The 22,525-nt window shown below is 47.2% G+C and overlaps 1 protein-coding gene and 1 pseudogene across 1 annotated transcript in view; one reads left to right on the forward strand and one right to left on the reverse strand.

Moving 5' to 3' along the window:
- Nucleotides 1–231: 231 nt before the first annotated feature.
- The window catches only part of LOC147718465 (homeobox protein CDX-4-like), a 377,966-nt gene continuing 355,672 nt past the window's right edge, over nt 232–22,525 (forward strand). The window contains exon 1 of the mRNA XM_086918387.1: nt 232–652. Within this exon, the coding sequence (XP_086774513.1) occupies nt 232–652 (421 nt within the window). The remainder of the gene's footprint in view (nt 653–22,525) is intronic.
- LOC147718466 (uncharacterized) lies at nt 3,463–4,755 on the reverse strand (annotated as a pseudogene).

Raw genomic sequence — 22,525 nt, forward strand, 5'->3', positions numbered from 1 at the left:
AGGCGATGCCTGACGTCAGACAAGGCCTGGGTGAACCATTGGCACCCGCAGCAGTCCTTGGTAAAACACTTCCAGAGGATACCGCACGTTCCAGGCAGCCCAGGGAGGGCACTAGTTCTCTGCCACGGGTCGAAGCAGCAGATAAGGTGACCAGAGGGCACGCACCGGCCATTACACAGGATGCCCTAGGAGCAGTAGGGCCTCGGAGGAAGTTCCTATATCACACGCATCATGTACGTAAGATACTTTGGGGACAAGGAGAACGACATGTGCCCAGGCTCTGTTAGCTCCACAAACAACAGTCTGCCCATTCAGAACTTTGCGCCATCCCAGCCCTACCCCGAATATGCAGGCTACAACCACCCTGTGCCGCAGGTGGAGGAGCACAGCCACTCTTCGGGGGGTTGGGGCCCAAACTACGGACTCCCAAGAGAGGACTGGAGCGCCTACGGCCCAGGAATGCCTAGCCTGGTGTCTGCGTCGATGCCTGGGCACATCCCCTACGGCTCGCACGAGTACAGCCCCATATACCCTGCTGGCACCGACCTCCTGACCATGGCGGACACGGGGAACGTGGTGCCTATTTCGGCCAGCACCCCCAGGCCGCACCCCTTCGTGTGGATGAGGAAAACAGCGCAGCCCGCTGCATCAGGTGAGCAGAGGCCGCTTTTACTAACGCTTCTCTTCTCTGCTGAGCGTCTGCGCCGAGGGCGCAGATAAACCCAGGGCACTTCCCAAGGGGTGGCGGCTTACTGGGGATCTTACCTAGCTTCCATTGGCCACATAGGATCAAAGATGCCTTGCATGGAGGTGAATACATTACAGGATGACTAAACGCGTGTTCTAAAATGAGGTAACACATGGCATATTATCCTGCCATATAACCGAATCAGTCTATTGTAATCAAAGAAAGAATGTGTCCTTGTGCAATGAAACTGGTGCTCATGTAAAGCGCTCCAATACCTTAAGGTCGAGTCAGCGCTATATAAAACTGCAAAAAAAAGGACGCGTTTGACCTGTGACCTAAAACGATGTTTTAAATGCAACTTGAGTTTCACAAAGGTGCGATATAAACCGATTTTTTCCTTGCAAAGGAATTTATCATTTAGTTAACTGGTGAATGTGTGAAGCTTATCTTGGGTTTGTTAAATGGCATTACTTCTTTTTAAACAGAGCTACAAGCTTATTTAGGAGCCACTTGACAGCCAAAGGACTACTGTTTCCAAACCAGCTCATCAAAAGTGGGGTTGGCTTTTTTTTAATCAGCTGAGTGTGTCTGTGTGGGTGCGCAACCCTCAGGTGTCGCGACTTTTTTGTGAACTTACTCCATCAATAGTTCTATTTTTATTTCACTGCTGACGAGTCGTAAAGGAATGTCAAATCTAGTAATTAACTTCCGGGATTTAAGTTCACTCTTGGCTTCACGAACTTGCCTGAGTGTGGGCAAACAAACCACTTTACCCACTACCCCCAAATGTATTGTCTACGAATAGTGAAGTGCTTAGAAACAGCACTGACGCAGGCATCAATTCAAATAAAGAATGTACATGTTTAAACAGGTAGTATTCCTAGTTTTTTTTATCTGAGCGGCGCCCTCAGAGCAACACCCCTTCCGCAATGCAAAATTACTACTGTTCATCCCTTTAAAAAAATTGAAAAATGTAAACATTCCACAACATTTTCCTGGAACAGTTACACTAGCAAATAAGCAAACTGATGATCTAATTTGGTGAAAGTTGCACTTTCACAAGTATTCTAGGACTGGAATTCGAATGGTAATTTGCGTCCCGGCGTCCTAGGGCGCCCTTTTGCTCCGCTTAAGGTCGCATGCACCTGCACAGCGAGGGTTTGGTTTCGTTAATGCTGGGCGCTGAGATGCTCAGTGTGTTTCCGGTTGTGAACTGGAGACTGTCACTTGGATGGAAATACCATACCCTAGAACAGGCTGCAGCCTGGGCGAGGCCACGCTGATAGGAAGAGTTTGTACCAGCCCTTACTTAGGCCAACAGATGGATTGAATTTGGGTCACCGTGTATGAAACGGTGTACAATAACGCACTGCATACATAAGGTTTATTAGTAGTTGCTGGGTTCAATCCACCAAATTCAAAGATGCAATAATAATTAGAGTAGTGTGTCGAGCAAGCTGCAGTGGTCTAGCTGCTTTGCATCGCAGCAAGACGTGCCTGGTACCCACCCCAGCAGCACAAGCTCCATGTCCCATGAAGGCCTTCACAGTAAATGAGATGGGTCTGTGGTGCTAAACATAAGGACACAAAATGCCACTATCTCATCACACTGCACCAGACAAACACCATACCGTACCACAACCCATGGGTGCCCACTATACCCAACAGTGCTTTATAGAAATGTACCCACCATAAATGTGGGCACTCCTGGCAAACCTCAGCAGCCGACGGGCACTAGGTTTCTCTGTTAAGCAGGAGTAAAAGTTAAATTGAGGGAGGTCTAGTGATATACGTTCACTCTAGACCTCTGGCAACTCCACAGCGCTGGTTACAGTTACATCTATCGTCATTTAACCCCCGGGCACTGTTGAAAGGCTGAGTCAGTTGCTGCATGGCATGCTCACAATTTTGTGAAGGAAGGGAAATAAACCAGCTAAGCTAGTTCAACGGCATAAACATACACACAGATACACCCTACCAGTGAACAGTGAAACGGTTTCATATAATTTCTATTTCCACCCAGAATCTTTGTCGCCCTCGAAGGCTGTCTTTTCTCTGGCCTTGCCTTCCCTTTCACGAGTAAAAGGTACACCCTAGGAAGAAATCAAGGGCGAATATTAAGACGAGATAATGTTTTTCGAGCTATTTAAACTCTATTATGAAGTTACGCTGTCTTGCTTAGCTGGGATGTAAGCATGATTGCTCTTGTGTTCAGCGTCGGATTGGTAACGCGGGCGTTCGGGCAATGCCCGAGGGGCCGGTGTCCGAGTGCTGCTGTGGGCCTCTTTAGGTTTCGCCTGGCGTCCGCTGCGCAGGCGAAATCTTTTGAGAAGCAGTATGTGGCTTTGTCCCGCCTCTCTCTTCCATTGGCTAGCTCCATAAATGGAGGCTAGCCATTGGAAGAGAGATATATCCGTGATTGTCCGAGGCGATTCGTGGGCGTTTTGGCGATTTTTTCCCTCTCCGCCCCTTATAAAACGTCATGCGGCAGTGGGCGGATTTTTTTTTCTTTTTTTCCCCCGTGATGTTTTGGTCTTTTTCGAAGTGTCTTTAGCCGGAGTGGGCTGCGAGATTTAAGTTGCCAGGAAGTTGTTTCTATTTGCGATCAGCTAGCAGCATTTTGTTTATAATTTTCTTTTTCCTTTGTACGTTTACCCCGTCTCATGTCGTCGCCCTGTTTGTACGTGTACCCCGTCTCATGTCGTCTCCCTGTTTGTTTTACGTCTTTGCGTGTCTCGTTGCTGTCATCTCTACATGCCCCGTGTTCTACATGTTTAGCTTTCCACAGTATCTTTTCCCTTTGTACGTGTACCCCGTCTCATGTCGTCTCCCTGTTTGTACGTGTACCCCGTCTTATGTCGTCTCCCTGTTTGTTTTACGTCTTTGCGTGTCTCGTTTTGCCTTTGTATCTCCTCGCGTTTCCTTTTCATGTGCCGCTCCCATTTAAGCTGCTCGCCGTAGTGGGCCAGATAGAACTCGTCGAAGTCGAAGATTGGCTTGGTGGGAGTTAGGCGGGACGAGGACGTGCTCTCTGTCCTCTTGGGCGTGGGAGATCCATCCACCTTCCCCTTTGGTTTCTCCGCCGCCCGCACATCCTCTTGGCTTAGGATTCCTCGGTCGTACTTCTTGCGCAGGGTGACGCTGCCCAGTATGAGGTAGGCCTCGCTAATCTCGGTGAAGCGCTGCGCTGCTGCCTCGTCGCCATTGTTGCGGTCCGGGTGGTAGCGGAACGACTGGCGGTAGTAGGCTGTCTTGATCTGGGACTGAGTGGCTGAGCCGGGGACACCAAGGATATCTTAGCAGGAGGTCGGGCTGCGGAAGAGGGGTGGCTTCGGGGAGCCATTGTTCCTTCCAGATCCGTTAGTCGTAGAGTAGACCCTGGTGAAAGAGTTCTGGTGGCCGACAGCAGAGAGCCGCCCCCTGGTGCTTGCTGAAAGCCCGTAACTCGTGAAGGGCACAATGATACACTCCCTGAAAGCAACTGTCAGGTGTGTTGGGTGGACAGCAGCGCCCACAACCGTCTCTGTGGAGTCGCCGATCACGCGGTTCATTCTGGCTGTGCTGGAGCTTGGAAGTGAGGATGACAAAGGCCAGTGATCGGTTGAGGCCGCACGACTAAGAAGTTGCAAATAGAGTACCCTCAGAGCATCTTGCTTACCAATGACTCCCTCCTGCCCTTTCCAATGTCTTGGGCCACTTCCCCCTACTTTAAGGCTCAGTGCTACTTGCTGGTGCTTACGGGCCGCTCCCTCAACCCATTCTCCCATACATCCTGTTGCCTGCCCTAATGACTTCACATCCCGACTAGATGAAGAGTGATCTTTTTCCAGGTTGGCGGCCCCAGACTGCAGCTCTTGAAATTCTGTTAGCAACCCCAATAAAAGATTCTCCTCCTGCCCTACCTCTTTGGCCACTGACAGGTCTTTGCATAAGACTCCGCCCCAGTTCCCGGGCGGCACCTTGTTCAACCCTAATACACGCCTGTGGTGTTCCCGGGGCCCCTTCACGCAGACAACTTGGTTCCAAGGCGCCGGGACCCACAACAACCTCCGGCGGACCTCCGCCATTATTCTCGAGCGGCCGGCATGCAGCACCGGCCACACCCACCAATCACAGAGTGAGTAACAAACCGGAAACACACGAGCTCCAGCTGCAGCCAATCATGATGAAGTAAGAAACAAATCTCGCGCCACACGAGCCAACCATAATGGAAAACGCTAGACAGGCTGTAGGGGCTGTTTGTCACTGCTTGCTTCCCTGCCCCCTAGCTGTGCTTCCTGAGTGTGTGTGTGGCTCTGGGTGGGTGTGTGTGGCTCTGGGTGGGTGTGTGTGGCTCTGGGTGTGTGTGTGTGGCTCTGGGTGGGTGTGTGTGGCTCTGGGTGGGTGTGTGTGGCTCTGGGTGGGTGTGTGTGGCTCAGGGTGGGTGGGTGTGGCTCTGGGTGGGTGGGTGTGGCTCTGGGTGTGTGTGGCTCTGGGTGTGCGTGTGGCTCTGTGTGTGTGGCTCTGGGTGTGTGTGTGTGTGGCTCTGGGTGTGTGTGTGGCTCTGGGTGTGTGGCTCTGGGTGTGTGTGTGGCTCTGGGTGTGTGTGTGTGTGGCTCTGTGTGTGTGTGTGGCTCTGGGTGTGTGTGTTTGTGGCTCTGTGTTTGTGTGTGGCTCTGTGTGTGTGTGTGTGTGTGGCTCTCTGTGTGTGTGTGTGTGGCTCTGGGTGTGTGTGTGTGTGTGGCTCTGGGTGTGTGTGTGTGTGTGTGTGGCTCTGGGTGTGTGTGTGTGGCTGGCTCTGGGTGTGTGTGGCTGGCTCTGGGTGTGTGTGTGTGGCTCTGGGTGTGTGTGTGTGGTAGTAATTGCTGTCTGCTGAGCTCGTCCGTAGGTCTCACATTTGCGAGAGATTAAGCTAATGGCAATATAAATGACAATGCCATTTATCTGTTTTCAAAACCAACACATAAATACAAATTTTGTCATTTACAATGCCAATAGCTCTAACTTTTCCAAAGGCAAAACCATTGCATTGTAAATGCTTGTTTTTTAGAAGTCTGGGGTGGCAATTTGGGCGCTGTCTCCATTGTTCGACTACAGCCAGCGGCCCAGTAGGTGTCTGAGTGGCCTTTCTAGAGGCAGATGGGCGATCATTACCTCCGTTTAGCAACAGGCAAGAGGTGTCACTCCCTTTGTCTCGCTGGCAGGCCCATTAATGTGTGCACATACTGAGTGGGGGCAGGGGGCCTAAGTAGAAGTGGCCTCACTTGTTTCACCACTAACGCGTACATTTTTTTTTACCCCCCCTCCTAAAGTTTTTTTATATGATTACGCCATAGCAGTGATTTGAGGGGGGATTATGCAAATGTGGGCCGATTTTTTTTTTTTGCGTGCCCGGGCCGATTTTCAATACCAATCCAACCCTGCTTGCGTTTTACATATGGCTAGAAAACTGTGATTTGCCTAAGCAAATCCTATCCTAAGCAGGAACCTACCTGGGTAAAAAGGAAGCATTCTATCCATTTGATTACCATCGTAGCGCTACCCAGGTCTTGGCGCCCTATGCATGCACGTTTGGCTGTGGTTAGCAGAGATTATTTTTTTTCTTATGTTTTATGTAATATCATTGTTTATTGGTTGTAAACAACAAAATGTATCCAATACTGTCAGCAGGCTTTATTTTATTTCTTTTATAACATCTTAGTTAACGCAGACAGTGAGTACCTTGACGCTTAAAACCATAATAAAAGGCTTGAACTAAGTCATCGTTTTCACTATTGCTAGGATTACAATGGAAAGAGCTGTGTTTTTTGAAGATTTTCCGAACGTCGTCAGTAATGGTTCTTTGCGAAGTTCACTAGGCAAAATATTCCACAACTTTCCAGCCACAGCTGAAAAGGACCTTCCTTCTAGGGTCACTCCTTTAACTCTTGATTAGGGGCGGGCAGAACTTACTGAAGTTTACTCAGTGGATTCTGCAGAGTTACATAAAAGTCAGCAAGATTCTGCAGCATTCTGCGAGCGAGCAGAATTGGCATGTCATGCTGATTTTTAGAGCCAGGAGCTTGTTTCGTGCTATTTGTTTGAATTTTTTAAGCTTTATATAGTGCTAGCTTAACCCGTAGGTATCAGAGCGCTTTACAAACACACAGTAAACAGCAGAAGGACATTACATTACATCGTAGGTCGGCAGTAAAGAAGCAAACCGAAGAAAAAGAAAAAATACAGCATGGGAAATAAATATGCAATGCATCGGAGGGGGAGAGAGCAATAAAAAGAAACAGGTGAGAATGACATAGTCCGTTCACCCACTATCCTCGAATGTCCAGGGGAAGAGGAGACAACTCGGATATAGTAGTCTAGGTAAGTTGACGTTGGTCCTGATAGTATTTGTTAAGGAGATGTAGTTTCAGGTCCCTTTTGAAACAGGACAAGGAGGGGTTGCATCTGAGGACTTCAGGGAGAGCGTTCCATAATCTCGGAGCTTTGCCAGAAAACTATCAGTATTGGGTGGTTTTTTTTTTCATTTTCGGAGGAATAAGAAGGAGAGAGTTGGAGCTTCTCAGCGTTCTGGATTGACCTGCTCTTATCAGTTTGTTATTTAGGTAGTTCGGGGCAGGAGAGTGAAGGGTTTTGTGTGTGATGCAGGCCAGTTTATAGATACACCTCCCTTCCACGGGAAGCCAATTGAGGCAGCTGAGAGCTGGAGTGATGTGTTCAAATCTTTTAACTCCAGATACGAGTCTAGAGGACATGTTCAGCACTGCCCTTAGAGGGGCTAGGTGAGCTTTTGGTGTCCCTGTAAGGATGGCGTTCCCGTAGTCGATTTTAGAGAGAGCTAGGGATTGGACTACTGTCTTGAGGTCATCGTGGGGTAGAAAAGGTTTCAATTTGTTGAGGTGTTTTTGAGAGAAAAGAGCACTTTTTGCAGAGGTTTTGATGTGGGCCTCCATTGATAAGTTCTTGTCAAGGGTGATGCCTAGAGACTTAACTGAGTCGGATAGGGCAAGGGGGCAGTTTAGAGCAGTCAGATTCTTGAGCCATTCTTGGATTGGGCGATGGTTATTTTTTGGAGAGAATAGGATTAGTTCCGTTTTGTCTGGGTTGAGCTTTAAGTGATTAACATAGAACCAAGATTGGATCTCGGTTAGGGTGGTATTGAGGAGTTGGATGTCGGTGGGGGACTTGATCCTGAGATAGAGTTGTGTGTCGTCCGCGTAAAGGTGGTAGTTCACTCCAGCTTTTTTCAATATGATTGTGATGGGCTCAAAGAAGAGATTGAAGAGGGACGGGGAGAGGATCGAGCCTTGTGGGACCTCAAGTGTGACTTTAGTAGACTTTGGGAGACAGGTATTAATTTTAATTTGTTGCGAGCGGTGTTGAAGGAAGGAGGTGAACCATTTTAGTACTGTGCCATTTATGCCTGAACGTTTCAACAGGGTCTCCAGAAGGGCTGGATGGTTTACTGTGTCGAATGCCGCAGAAAGGTCAATAAGGATGAGTAGGCAGGCATAACCTTCGTCTAGAGCCTTGTGAATTTTGTTGGAGACGTTGAGCATAGCTGTTTCCGTCCTACAGCCTTTTCTGAAACCAGATTGAAAGGCGTCGAGGAGGTTGAACTCATCAATGTGTTTATTGAGTTGGAGGAGAACACATTTCTTCAATGTTTTTGCAAGGAATGGGAGGTTCGAGATGGGTCTGAGGTTGTTAAGATCATTTGGGTCAGCCCCAGGTTTCTTGAGAATGGGTGTGATTTGTCCTAGTTGAAGGGAGTCTGGGACACAGCCTGAGGTGAGAGAGGCGTTGATGATTTTTGTACAGAAAGGGGAGATGGTGAGTTCTTTTATAATTGTGGAAGGGAGGGGGTCCATAGTGTGGGAGGAAGGTTTTAGATTAGAAATTATATTGAAGACCTCGCTAACCGACATTAGCTCAAAGTCAGACCAATGTGCATTGTTTTTTAGCTGGAGGTAGTTTGATTGTCCTTGTTCAGAGCTCTTTTCGAGTGGTCAAGGGAGGTTGAAGGGGGGCCGGTTAAGGGGGAAGGAAGGTTAGCAGTTTGTAATAAGGATTGATCAATTTTAGAGACTTTGTTAGTGAAGAAGGTGGCTATTTCTTCACATCGCTCATTGGAGGCTTCGATTTCTTCAGAGGGAGTGCAGTTAGTTTGGCTTTTTACAATGTCAAAGAGTTCTCTTGGTCTGTTTTTCGCCAGATCAAGTTGGCTGCAGAAAAAAGATGCCTTTTCATTGAAGATGTGTTTTTTGTATGACCGCCGAGCAGATCTAAGATGTGTTAGGTGCAAGGACGAGGGGTTTTGTCTCCAAGACCTTTCTGCTTGTCTGAGTTGACGCCGTTCATCATTCAGCTGCACGTTAAACCAGGGTTTTGATTTGTTTCTCCTCAGTTGTTTGAGCTTGAGAGGAGCTATTTGATCTAAAACCTCTGTCATTCTTGAGTTAAAGTGTGAGGTGAGGTCATCAGCCGTCCATGAAGAGGGATGGAGTTGAAGATGGGGATGAATCTTGGCTTCAAGTTCGGATAAAGGTATTTCTTTGATGTTTCTGGTCAAGCGTTTGGATTTGACAACACAAATAGGTTGGAGGCTGGCAAGTGTGTCAATCCTGAACAGAATGAGGTGGTGGTCAGACCAGTCAATGGGAGAAATCTCTCTCAGGGAGATCAGATCATTGTTGGTTATGATTGCATCTAGTGTAGCACCTTTGATGTGAGTTGGCTTATTTCAGAGTTGCTTGAGGTTATATATTTCCAGAAGGTTGGATAGGTTCAGGACAGTGGAGTCTTCTGGGTCGTTCCAGTGGATATTGAGGTCACCCAAGAATACGTCTTTAGTGTCTGTCAAGGAGAATCATGTTATTAGGTCTCTTAGTTCTTTGGGGGAAAGGGTACGCTCTCCAGGAGGATGGTAGATGGTGTGGAATTTGATGGGTGGGGTGCCCTTGGTAGTGAGTTTGACGCCTAGGTATTCAAACAATAGGTATTCTGCAGGTTTGAGTTTGGTAATCGGAATTCCATCTCCATGAATGATGGCTAGTCCCCCCCCCCCAATTTTGATCGGCCTGTCTATTCTGATGTTGTTGTACCCTGGAGGGGTGAGAATGTCAAGAATGGGGGTGGAGTGGGCTGTGAGCCAGGATTCTGTGATGAAGGCAATGTCAATTTCTTCAGCGAGAAGAACTTCAGCAATGTCAGTAGCGTGTTGTACTGCTGATCTGCAGTTTAGGAGCATGCAGGAGAGAGGGCGGGGAGCCTCGATGATGGGGGGAGTTAGGTGGATAGAGGTGTATTGAGCAGGGGGTCTAGGCGAGTAGACAGTGTTCGCAATTCTGTTAGTGGCGATAATAACAGGGCTGTGGAAAGGGACTGGCTTCTGGTACAAAGCGAGGTGAGAGTCATAGAACTCATCCGGTTTCGGTACCAAAAAGTGTTGGCTATCCTTGTTAGGACTGAGGGCCTGGCTCAATGATGGGCTGGAGGGTCGAGGGGAGCTCTGAGGGGCCATGTGAGATGTATTGAGTGAAGTAGGGGCACAACACCTCGGGGGGAGGGAGCACGGTGGCTTGGCCCTGTTAAGTTGGTCTTGTTGTAAGTACAGGAAATCAGCAGCAAGGGAGTTAATTGTCTGCTCCATTCTGTTCAGTTGCTGTGCTATTGAGCTGAGAAAGTTTAAGGTATTAAAAAGGGGTCAAGGATGACTTGGATCTATGGGGGGAGATTGAGCAGGGGTCAGGGGTTGGACGGAGTCCCTGGGATTATGAGGGGGGAGGTTGTATGCGGAGTGTCGGTAATGTAATGTTCCTATTCGAGGGGTTCGGTGGAGGAGAAATGGGACTGGATCCAAGTGAGGAGGGAGAGAAATTCTGGGCCGGACGTCAGAGTTCCCGGCATTGCCAGAGAGAAAGGCGGTGGAGGCAGTTGTGAATGTGGGAGTGTGGCAGCAGAAGGGGAGTAAGTAGTGGTAGAAGGGGGGAGAGAGACAACTGGATTGGAAATTACGTTAGATAGGGGGAAGTAAGGGTCTGGGGAACAGGGACAGTGTAGGTGGTAGAGGAAGGTTGTGAGGGAGCGTTCAGGTTATCAGTGGTAGATTGTGAATTTGGGACTGTGACAACGGAAGGGGAGTAAGTAGTGGTAGAAGGGGGTAGAGAGACAACTGGATTGGAAATTACATTAGACAGGGGGAAATAAGGGTTTGGGGGAACAGGGACAGTGTAGGTGGTAGGGGAAGGTTGTGAGGGAGGGTTCCGATTATCAGGGGTAGAGAGGGGAATGTGTGGGAGATTCTTGGGATCAGGAGAGGGGAGAGGTTGGACGCAGGGAGCCGTGGAGCTCAGTGGAAGAGAAGTGGTGAGGAGGAAGAGATTAAAGAAAGGCCATCTGAGTTCCGTGCGTGTCCAAGAGGATATAGTTGAAGGCGGGTTGTGTATGGGGGTGTGTGACAGCGGAAGGGGATGGTGAAGTTGTAGAAGGGGGGAGAGAGACCATTGGATTGGAAATGACGTTCGACCAGGGGGAAGTAAGGGTCGTGGGAACAGGGTCTGAGTAGGTGGTAGGGAAAGGTTGTGGGGGAGGGTTCAGATTCTCAGGGGTGGAGAGGGGAGTGTCTGTGGGGATTTCAGTCGCAGGAGGGCTGAGGTTAGAGACCAAGTTGTTAAGATTGGCCTTGCAGGGATAGTTGGTTGTGAGTTTGTTGCTCCTGGTGAGATCAGTAAATGTGAAAAAGGTGGGTGTTTGGCGACAGAGAGTAAGAATAGGGGTAGTGTGATTGTAGTGAGTGATGGTGGAAGTCCATGAGTTGAGGAGAGGGTCTTCAGGGCAGGGAGATTCGATTGGTTCCACGATATTAGTGAGGGTAGTGGGGGATAGGGGAGAAAGGGACCACGCTGTGTGCCAGAGAGCGCTTCTTTTTCGCTGCTACTCAGCTAGATTTTCTACTCAAGCAGCAGCTTTCACACTGTGAACTGTCGCAACGGGCCAAGACCTCCCACACTGAGAAAATGTCATTAAGTGCCCGTCCTAGAGCTAAAATTGCTCTAGGGTATGCTGATTCTCGCTCGCCAACTCAATGTTTGATTTACAGAGTTTTGCTGTAACTTTGCTGTAACTCCACGTTACATAAGAATCGCGTAGTGGGCAAAACTCTGCAAACTCCACTGGCAGAGGAGAATTTATTGCCCACCCATACATTTAATAGGTTTGCATTTTCTGACTGAAGCTTTCAAGCCGGTCTGTACAATGAAAATCAGTAAGGGGGCTGTGACAGTGTGTCAAACAGTTCCTTGTGTAATAAGCTTAAGGATTTAAACTTAATTCTCTGATATACTGGAAGCCAGTGAGCTTTCGCCCGGCTGGCCAAGATTGATTCAAATTTCCTGATGATGGCAATCTAATTGCCACATTTTGTACTATCTGCAGTATCTTTATAGAGTTAAATGATAGGCCCAGGTAAAGTGCATTGCAATAGTCGAACTTAGCTGAAACATAGGCATTCATTTACAATTAGTTGCTCAGGTCGAAAAGAGTGAAATAATCATTTTTAGCACTCTTAACTGGAAGGAGCAAGTGGAGTTTACTTGTTTAATTTGATCCCAAATGGTTAATCCACCGTCTATAGGAACACCAAAATTCTTTACAGTATGAACTGTGGTGGGTCACTGCCCTAGCGATATTGGCCAAAAGGGTAGTAGTCCCATATGGTTGTTAATAAAGCTGCACCAGAGCACACTCTATCGCTATATCTATAATCCCAAAACAACAGAGGTTATTCAAATAACAAAGATCACTACGGGACAGTCTCCCTCTAATGTGTTTCCAATGGTTACAAGATTAAGGCTCTAAAGAGTGCTTCAATCACAATCCCAAAAATCAGATCTTTTTTGCCACTTTTCACTTTTTATTTTCAGAATATACAGCAGCAGCCGACGCGCGTTTCGCCCGCAGGGCTTTTTCAAGGCTCAAAGAATTTTGTGCTGTGGAAAGCTGCAACATATGTTTGCTAAAGAGCAATCGATTTGTTGTAGAAAAGCTTCTATGATAATATAAGACCAGAATTTCACATAATTAGGCAGGCAATGTTACGCCAAGACTGTAATCAGGGGAATAAGTAATAACGGACCAGTAAGCGTTATCTCGCAATTCGTAACACATCCAAATGCTGCTACGCGGACCTTAATACGTCCATTGACCTGTATCGCAATGATCCCCTTTCCAAATGCCGATTTCCTAGAACCAATCGCTCTAGGAAATCGGCATTTGGAAATGGAAAATAAAAAGTGAAAAGTGGCAAAAAAGACCTGATTTTTGGGATTGTGATTGAAGCACTCTTTGGAGCCTTAATCTTGGAATACTGGAGCAATCAACCATTGGAAACACATTTGAGGGAGACTGCCCCATAGTAATCTTTGTTATTTGAATAACCGCTGTTGTTTTGGGATTATAGATATAGCGATAGAGTGTGTTCTGGTTCAGCTTTATTAATCAGTGCTCTGGGCCAATTGGATTCGAGAATTATCTTTACCCTGGTGGGTGGGTATGTAGACACCATCTCTTGAGCACCTCCTACCAATTGAATTTAACAATGTACATATAGACTTAGAAAGTCCAAAGATGGGCAGACCGTATAGCAAACTCACAACCTGTTCCATTATACCATATGGTTGTTAGGCCATAGGCTAACAGAAATTCCAATTTTTCTGCCATTCAAACAAGGCCGGACTAGCCATACCGGGCATCGGGCTTTTCCCCAGGAAGGTGGGTGCCGGTTTTGTTAGAAGGGACCAGTTTTGTAGCAAAGCAGCAATTTTAAAAACTCGGCAAAAATCCTTGTATATCCATCAGTTTTCGGCCAACAATAAAAGTGTCAAAGTAACTCTGGCAATTATTCTACCTGCCAGAGAGAGATGGGAGTTTTGTCTAGTTGCATGTTTGACTCATCTAAGGAAGTGCAGATGGTTAATATGCCTGCTGCAAAGAATGTGTACCATGCATATCAAAGAACAATATTTATGTGCATAGTTCAGTGGGTTACTGATTTTGTTACAGAGTTTGTGGGTTACTGCTTTGGTTACAGAATTTGTTTTCTTACTGTGCAGTTCATAAATTATAATCATAATCTAGCACAGTGAACTATGAACTGCCATCAAAGAGCTGCATGCAAATTGTATGGTACAGGTTAGAAAATTATGCTTGTTCCTAGTCTTTCATTCGCCTACTGTTGCTAAAAAGGATGTTTGGGTAGAAATAAATTGTTATTAATAAAGTTTACCCTAACCACTGTATTATGTTCTGAATCCTTTGTTTAGGCTTCTCCAGACCAAGCACCTTAAAAATGCCTGCTAGTATGGATGACATGTGCTGAATCCTTCACATTGTAGTCCCTTTTGCTTTATGTAACATTTTCTATACACTTATTTACATATGTATGAGTCATATTCTCTGTATTTATGTGTGATGTGAAGTGCACCCTACACTGGAATGAGAGGTGCTATAAAACAAATGGAATACATGTGAGAGAGAAGCTATGGAGAGATGAGAGTCACTGTTGGAAGATGTTAGTGAGGGAATCATTGAAGAGCCCCAACAAAAATTGTTGTATCCTGGTTAACAGTAAGATAATCATTTACTATGCTTTAAAAGCTAATACAATTGATTAAATAATGACAAATGTGTTGTAAAATGCACAATTACCCCCAGATGTCCCCAAATGTTCTTGGGGGGAACCCCCTATGAACCCTCATCGTAGTGGTCAGGCTCACTCGCTATGCATTGTACTGGTGCTCGTCTGACAACATTTGTCAGAGCTGCTTTGGATTCCCAGTCTAGACCTTCAACTTCAGGTAGTTTAGCAACATCCATGCCTGGACCACAGACATCTAATCATGGAGGACAGTTGCACTCACACCCAGAATGGCATCAACTGAGAGCAGTATTGGTTTGGCCTCAGCATACATGAGCACCTTCAATCTGAACAACCTGATTAAAAACACCAATATTATCATGTAAAAGTTAAGTAACAACGGAGACAGAGCTGACCCCTGAGCTACACCACATGTCAGGGGCTTCGGCTTTGACAACAGTGGCCAACAGACCTCTCAGGCACAAACCTTTTTGATTATTCCAGAGCTCTGTCTCTGATGCCAAAATCTTCTAGTCTTTGTAATAAGATGTATTGGTCAATAGAATCACACGCCGCCAACAAATTCAACAGTATGCGAGTGGCAGATTTATCAAAAACAGCAAGATGCAGGATATAACCAGGTACTACTATAACTCAGTACTACACCCAGCTCTAAAACTAGCCTACAAAGGATGAAGCAAGTCTTTTGAATTCACAAACATGGTGAGTTGGTTGAATACTGGACTTTCTAATAGTTTTGCTACATATGGGAGCTTGGACAGTGGTCTGAAATTTTACTAACACTCCTGATTCAGTGTGGCTTTAAAAAATTTTTTTTTTAAAGAGGTGCTGTTCGGGCTCCTTTTAGGGTCATATCCTGTTCGCAGTGAATTGTTAATTACAGCCGTCACTGTTGACTGAGAATTTAATGGAAGTTCTACAGTCTCCATCGATCCATGGTTCAAACTGGCTTCGATTGTAGGTGCTGTCAAAGTGTTCGATGTCATTAACCAGCCACTTATTCCGACCAAGATACAGGGCCAGTTGAACTTTAATGAAGAGTTTTCTGAAGGAGAGGTGGTTCTGTGTAAGGCGGAGGTGGGTGGGGAGAGAATTCCAGGTTTTGGCCGCTAAGTAGGAGAATGATCTTCCTCCCATGGTGGCTCTTCGGATGCGTGGAATTGTGGCGAGGGCTTGATTGGACGATCGTAGTTGGGGGGTGGGGGTGTAAAAGGTCAGGCGCGTGTTGAGGTATCTGGGTCCTAGGTCGTAGAGGGCTTTGTGTGCGTGAGTGAGGAGACGGAACGTTATTCTCTTGTTGACGGGGAGCCAGTGAAGGTCTCTCAGGTGACCGGATATGTGATTGTGGCGGGGTATGTCTAGGATGAGTCGGGCGGAGGCGTTCTGAATACGTTGGAGTTTTTTCTGTAATTTGGCTGTGGTTCCGGCGTAGAGGGTGTTTCCGTAGTCCAGTCGGCTTGTGACAAGTGCTTGGGTGACCGTCTTTCTTGTTTCGGTGGGGATCCATCGGAAGATCTTTCGGAGCATGCGTAAGATGTTAAAGCATGATGATGAGATGGCGTTGACTTGTCTGGTCATCGAGAGGGAGGAGTCTAGAATGAATCCCAGGTTGCGAGCATGGTCCGTTGGTTTGGGTGCGCTGCCCAGGGCCGGTGGCCACCATGAGTCGTCCCATGCAGAGGGGGATGATCCTAGCATTAGGACTTCCATCTTGTCTGAATTCAGTTTTAAGCGGCTGTTCTTCATCCACTCGGCTACGTCTTTCATCCCTTCGTGTAGGTTGGTTTTGGCGATGTTTGGGTCTTTGGTGAGGGAAAGGATCAGCTGGGTGTCGTCGGCGTAGGAGATGATGTTGAGGTTGTGTTGGCGTGCGATGGATGCGAGGGGGCTCATGTAGATGTTGAAGAGGGTGGGGCTGAGAGATGATCCTTGTGGTACGCCGCAGATGACTTCGGTGGCCTCTGATCTGAAAGGGGGGAGGCAGACTCTCTGGGTTCTTCCAGCGAGGAACAAGATGATCCAATCCAATGCTTTTCCTTGTATCCCAACGTTACTGAGGCGTTGTACAAGGGTGCTATGACAGACCGTATCAAACGCTGCGGAGAGGTCCAGGAGGATAAGGGCAGCTGTTTCCCCGTTGTCGAGTAGTGTTCGGATGTCGTCTGTGGCTGCGATAAGGGCGGTCTCGGTGCTGTGTTTGGCTCGGAAGCCGGACTGTGAGGGGTCGAGGGAACCGTTAGACTCGAGGAAGGCGGCGAGCTGACTGTTCACGGTCTTCTCTATGACTTTGGCAAGGAATGGGAGGAGCGAGATGGGGCGGTAGTTCTTAAGTTCAGTGGGGTCTGCTGTAGGTTTCTTCAAGAGGGCACTGAGTTCGGCATGTTTCCAGCTTTCCGGGAAGATAGCGGTGTTGAGGGAGCAGTTGATGATATCCTGGAGATGGGGTGCGATAATGGAGTCGGCCTTGTTGAAGATGTGGTGGGGGCATGGGTCGGTTGGTGATCCGAAGTGAATGGAGTTCATCAGGCGGATGGTGTCTTTGGTGCTGATCGGGTTCCAGGCGCAAAGGGTGGTGGTGGGGGGGCTTCAGTTCGGTGGTAAGGGGGGGTAGACTGGTCGCCGAAGCTGTTATGTATGTCAGCGATTTTGCTGTGGAAGAACGAGGCTAGAGAGTTGCAGAGGTCTTGAGAGGGAGTGATGTCGTTGGTGCCGGCGCTGGGATTGGTAAGCTCTTTGATGATGCTGAAGAGTTCTTTGCTGTTGTGGGCGTTGTTGTCGAGTCGATCCTTGAAAGCTGATTTCTTGGTGGATCGGATCAACTGGTGGTGATTGCGAGTGGCGTCCTTAAGAGCGGTCATGTTGTCTGTGGTTGGGTTTTTTCGCCAGGCTTTCTCGAGGGTGCGGCAGTTCTTTTTGGAGTTCTAATCTAACTCTTTTGGGAAGCATTTTATTAAATTTCTTCTTGTTTCGGGGAGAAGAATGGACTTCTAAGGCACAAATTGATAGCTTTCATCATTGAGAAGTACATTATATTGATTGAGTAGGCAACTGGCATTATCATTTAAATTGAGTGCCTTATATTTTTCTAAAAATGGAGAGGAAAGTTCCTTTTCATTTACCACTCAACTATCTTTCACTGTCTCAGTGATTGGTAAAGGTGACTTGCCAGCCATGCTGTGCTCTGATGGCTAGTTCAACGGAATGATAGAGTGATCCGACCAAGACACCGGTAGATCAGCTCCTTTCTCACCGGAAGAACCCAAACTCCTCTGAAGCACTAGATCCTATCTGGAGTCCCGTAGGGCTTCATGCTCAGCCCAACACTTTTCAACATATACAGGACTGTGCTGGCTGATGTCATAGAAGTGCACAATATAAAGATCCTCACTTACACTGAGGACATCCAACTGATGCTGTCCCTCTGGGACCAAACGCCTAGCACCAGGAAACTAGTTCACCACAAACATGACCAAAGTGGCAACCTGGATGAAATCCAATTGCCTCAAGAAGAACTCTGACAAAGCCAAAGTTGTGGTCTTCAGGAAAGACGACTCACCGTGGGATTCCACCTGGTGGCCCACCGACCTTGGACTAACCTTCACTCCTTGCTCGCAAGCGATAAACCTTGGCATCATCATAAACAACAAACTGGACATCACTGCCCAAGTCAATGCAGTGGCCTCACCCTGCCTCAGGATGCTGAAGAAAATCCTCACGTAGATACCAGACAACCCCAGGAAAAGGATCCTCCAATCTTACATCACCAGCAGTCTGGACTGTGGGAGCATCCTGTATGCAGGGATAACCAACCAGCTCTCAGGAAGAATGGAGACTGTCCAAAACCCAGCAGCCAGATTAATCTTCCGCCTAAAACGCTGAGCCCACCTCACGGCACACCACAGGGAACTCCACTGGCTCCCCATACACAAGCTGGCACACTCTTCAGACACCTGACCCACACCTTTAAAGCACTCAGGCCCAGCCTACCGTAACAGCCATATTCACTCCCACCAACCTTCCAGATACCTCTGCTTTGCCAGTCTCTCATTAGAACATATCTGGCTTTCAAAGACTGGAACAACCTCCCATAACACATCAGAGCCTACTCCTCTCTTCTTGACTTTTGAAAGAATCTGAAGCCCTGGCTTTATGAGCAAGCCCTTCAGGGCTGGCCTCCCCCTCCTGCTACAGAGCGCTGAGATATCATCACGGGTAATTAGCGCACTATAAAAACACAGACAACATAACAATACATGTTAGACTTTGCTGTTACAGCAAACAATCTACAACATATGCAGGGTCGGATTGATAACGCGGACACTCCGGAAATGACCAAAGGGCCTGTAGCCGAGTTTTAGCTGTGGGCTGCTTTTTTGGGCAGCCTCGGGGCTGTCTGTGCTGTTAGGATGCTGCCAGAGGCCCAGAGGGTACCTGAGTGGCCTTTCTGGAGGTAGATGGGCGGAGGTATCTCTCCCTTTCTCTCGCTGGGCCGGCCCATTAATGTATGCTGATTGAGCGGGGAAAGGGGACTTGAGCAGAAGTGGTCTCACTTGCATTCATGTGTGGCTCAGCAGTGTGAACTCATCTGTGCATTTTTTTAAAAATCTAAGTGAAGTTAATAAAACTTGCCCACCCACCCCCTTTCTTTGCATAAAACTTTGCTGAAGCACTGTTTTATGGAAAGGATATATGCAAATGTGGGCCACTTTTTAGGTCTCGCCTGAGCCAGCGCACATGCGCTGCTCTGCGAGGCATTTAGTAAGGGCTTTTAAACTAAGAACACACGCTCGTGCGTGTGCTTTTTTTTATTAACCCGCAATTGGCCTGTGCATGCGTCTTTCTTAAAAAGACAGCCCGCAATTGGTTCAAATTGGGCGATTGTCCCGCCTTCTTTGTTCCCTGGCCTACGGTGCTCAGGAGCGAGCATTAATGCCATCTTTTTCCAATTATCGCTTTCACGTTAATTGGAAACAGATGGCGCGATGGCAGTCAGCACTGGTCGTGCTGTTTTTTTGCCTGCAGCGGCGGGCACAAGTGCGCACACACCACTTCCGGGCCTGTCTTCCCCAGGTTACTTCCACCAACATATATGGTACCCATCCACATGCACACACAATTGCCATCGGTGCCGGAGCACTCAAAGTATCTTTCTGTCCCACATTTAATGGACATTCAAGACATATTTGATTGTCGGGTTTGGAATTTAAGGAACCAGCTTCAAGTCCCGGCATCAGCTCACTATCCTGTGATTGTGGACAGATTAATTAATTTAATTTACCCGTGCCGAAAAAATAAAAAATAAATGTGCGATGAACATGTGCCGGAAGTTAATTCCTCGTAGAGTCTTGCCACTACAGGTGTAGACCGGAACCAAAAACTTGGTTCTTTTGAACAGACAATAAAGGCAGCCATCCTAATATTCTCAATCTAAACATCAATCGCATCATTCATGACATGACATTGCAAAGTAAAGAGGCTATTTATATTACAGAGGTGTCGGTTTTGGAATTTAAGGAACCTGCTTCGAGTCCCGTCGTCTGCTCACTATCCTGTGATTGTGGGAAATTAATTAATCTAATCTTCCCGTGCCAATAAAATAATGTGTCTGTCTGCAATGCAACTGGTGGTCATGTAAAGTGCTCTGATACCTTGGGTGGAGCTTGAGCTGTATAAAACTGCACACGCAAAAATAATACAGAAAGCGGCTATTGTTCGCGGTAAAGTCCCCTTTTAAGTAATAGCTGTGCTACGTGTATAACGTCACTTCATGGAGAAAGGGGGGGTGGGTGGTCACTTCAGTGGCTCTCAAAGGTTTTCTTTCGCTAATTGAACCGGGCCCTCGCTGTGTTTTTTACACTCGAGCGGGGTATTTACTTTGCAGAGGTGTCGCGCGCGCACCACTCCTGGGCTTCTCTTCCTCAGGTTACTTCCTCCCACATATATGGTCCCATCCACACACACACACAATTGCCATCTGTGCTGGGGCACTCAACGTATCTTTCTTTCCCACATTTAATGGACATTCAAGACATATTTGACACTGTGTGGCCCTCAATCCCAGTTGATAGATTTAAGTCACTGTTTTGCGGCACCCACGCTTAAAATATGTTACACATTGAACAGCTTCTTAAAATGTTGCTCCTGCCCTCAAACTTGTTTTTTTTTACTTACAAGGTGCCAATACCGAGACCTATTGGCTATGCCAATGCTTGTTTTTGGTGTGCCCGGGTCGATTTTTGATCCCAATCCAACCCTGAACATATATCCTGCATTCTGAACTGGGTAGATATTTTCTATGAATAAATTAAATGAAGCTAGGGTGGTTTTCCTAAATTTACGCTGGTTTGGATTTTCAGTGACATCAAATAGATGTCAAAGGGGCATATGTAGGTAATTCACATTTCGCGATTCTCAAATAGCGATTTTTAAGGAATCGCTATTTGAGAATTGCAAAATGGAATATAGGTAAAACTTCGCAATTTTTTTGCGAATCTCAAAAATTCCTTGATTGCGATTAGCAAATTGCAAATCGTAATTTAAGAATGAGTGTCCTATTCATTCCTATGAGCCAAGAGGCCCATAGGAATGAATGGGGATGCATTCTCAAATTGCGATTTTCTATGAGAAAATCGCAATTTGAGAATCGCAATTCCAAGGGTGCCAGGGTGTCCAAAGGACACCTGTTGCACCCCTGGAATGTGCCTAAAGGCATGTCTGTGCGCCACATGGCACTTTGAATTTAAAAAAAATAATAATTTTGAAAGGAAATCGCAAAATACCATCTACTTGAAGTAGGTGGTATTTTGCAATTCCTTAAGCCTAAATCGCAATTTTAAAGGCACCCCTACATAGCATTTAAGGAATCGCAAAATTGCAATTCCTTAAATGCTTGAGCAAAATAAGGAATCACAATTTTTGAGATTCCTTATTATGCTATGTGGCACCTACTTACCAAATGGCTGTTTGCGATTCGCAAACGCAGGAATTCTATGAATTCCGGCGTTTGCGAATCGCAAACGCCTACCTACATATGCCCCAAAATGTCCTAAAACTATACAGCAAGTATTTGATGTTGTAATCTCTGTTAAATAGCCAGTTAGGCGATCAATAGCAATAGTACAATTACAATTCGATCGTCTTTAGCCCAGTAACAGACTCCATCACGTTTGGTCTCAGTGGAGTAACATAGGCCCCCACAGCCCCCCCAGTGAAGGGGGGGCTCAGCATTGTACCCTCGCTTGAGAGCTCTGCTCCTGATTGAGTCCGGAGGTGGGGGCTTTGTGTCCCTTGTAGGATGGGGAGGGGGACGGAGTTTTCTCAAGGTTCGTTATGCCACTGTGTAGTTTGTTAGTCTAATTTGCAGAAATTCCAGGTTCTCATGGCTATCTGCTGATTACTTTTCACACTTTATTTTTTCTTTCAAGATAATTGACCCCGCCACGCCCCACCCCCTCACCCCCATGTATCCTCATCTGGAAGCCATAAATATATTCTAGTCAGGTGGTACTATTTCTTGAATGATGGGAACGCAATAATCTTTCAGCCAGGTTTCAGTAATACATATTAGGGCTCAATCTCGCTCAACAATCAGGTCCGAATATTTAAATAATTACTTACTATCAATCAATCAATGACATTTATAGAGCGCACTACATACCCATAGGGTCTCAAGGCGCTGGGGGTGGGGGGGTGCCATTACTGCTCGAACAGCCAGGTCTTCAGCTTCTTCCTGAAGGAGAGGTGGTCTTGGGTCAGGCGCAGGTCGGTCGGGAGGGAGTTCCAGGTCTTGGCAGCCAGGTAGGAGAAGGACCTTCCTCCTGTAGTCGCTCTTCGGATGCGGGGGACGGCGGCGAGGGCGTGGTTGGCTGATCGAAGGTGGCGTTTGGGAGCGTAGAAGTTTATTCGGCTGTTGAGGTAGCTCGGGCCTTGGTCGTGTAGGGCTTTGTGTGCGTGGGTGAGGAGGCGGAAGGTGATTCTTTTGTTGACGGGGAGCCAGTGAAGGTCTCTCAGATGTCCGGAGATGTGGCTGGTTCGTGGGATGTCGAGGATGAGTCTGGCTGAGGCGTTCTGGATCCGCTGGAGTCTCTTCTGGAGCTTGGCGGTGGTACCGGCGTAGAGTGCGTTGCCGTAGTCCAGACGGCTAGTGACGAGGGCCTGGGTGACGGTCTTCCTGGTCTCGGTGGGGATCCACCAGAAGATCTTCC

This window comes from Lissotriton vulgaris, chromosome 4_1, assembly GCF_964263255.1.
Source record: "Lissotriton vulgaris chromosome 4_1, aLisVul1.2, whole genome shotgun sequence".
In the NCBI taxonomy this organism is placed as follows: domain Eukaryota; kingdom Metazoa; phylum Chordata; class Amphibia; order Caudata; family Salamandridae; genus Lissotriton; species Lissotriton vulgaris.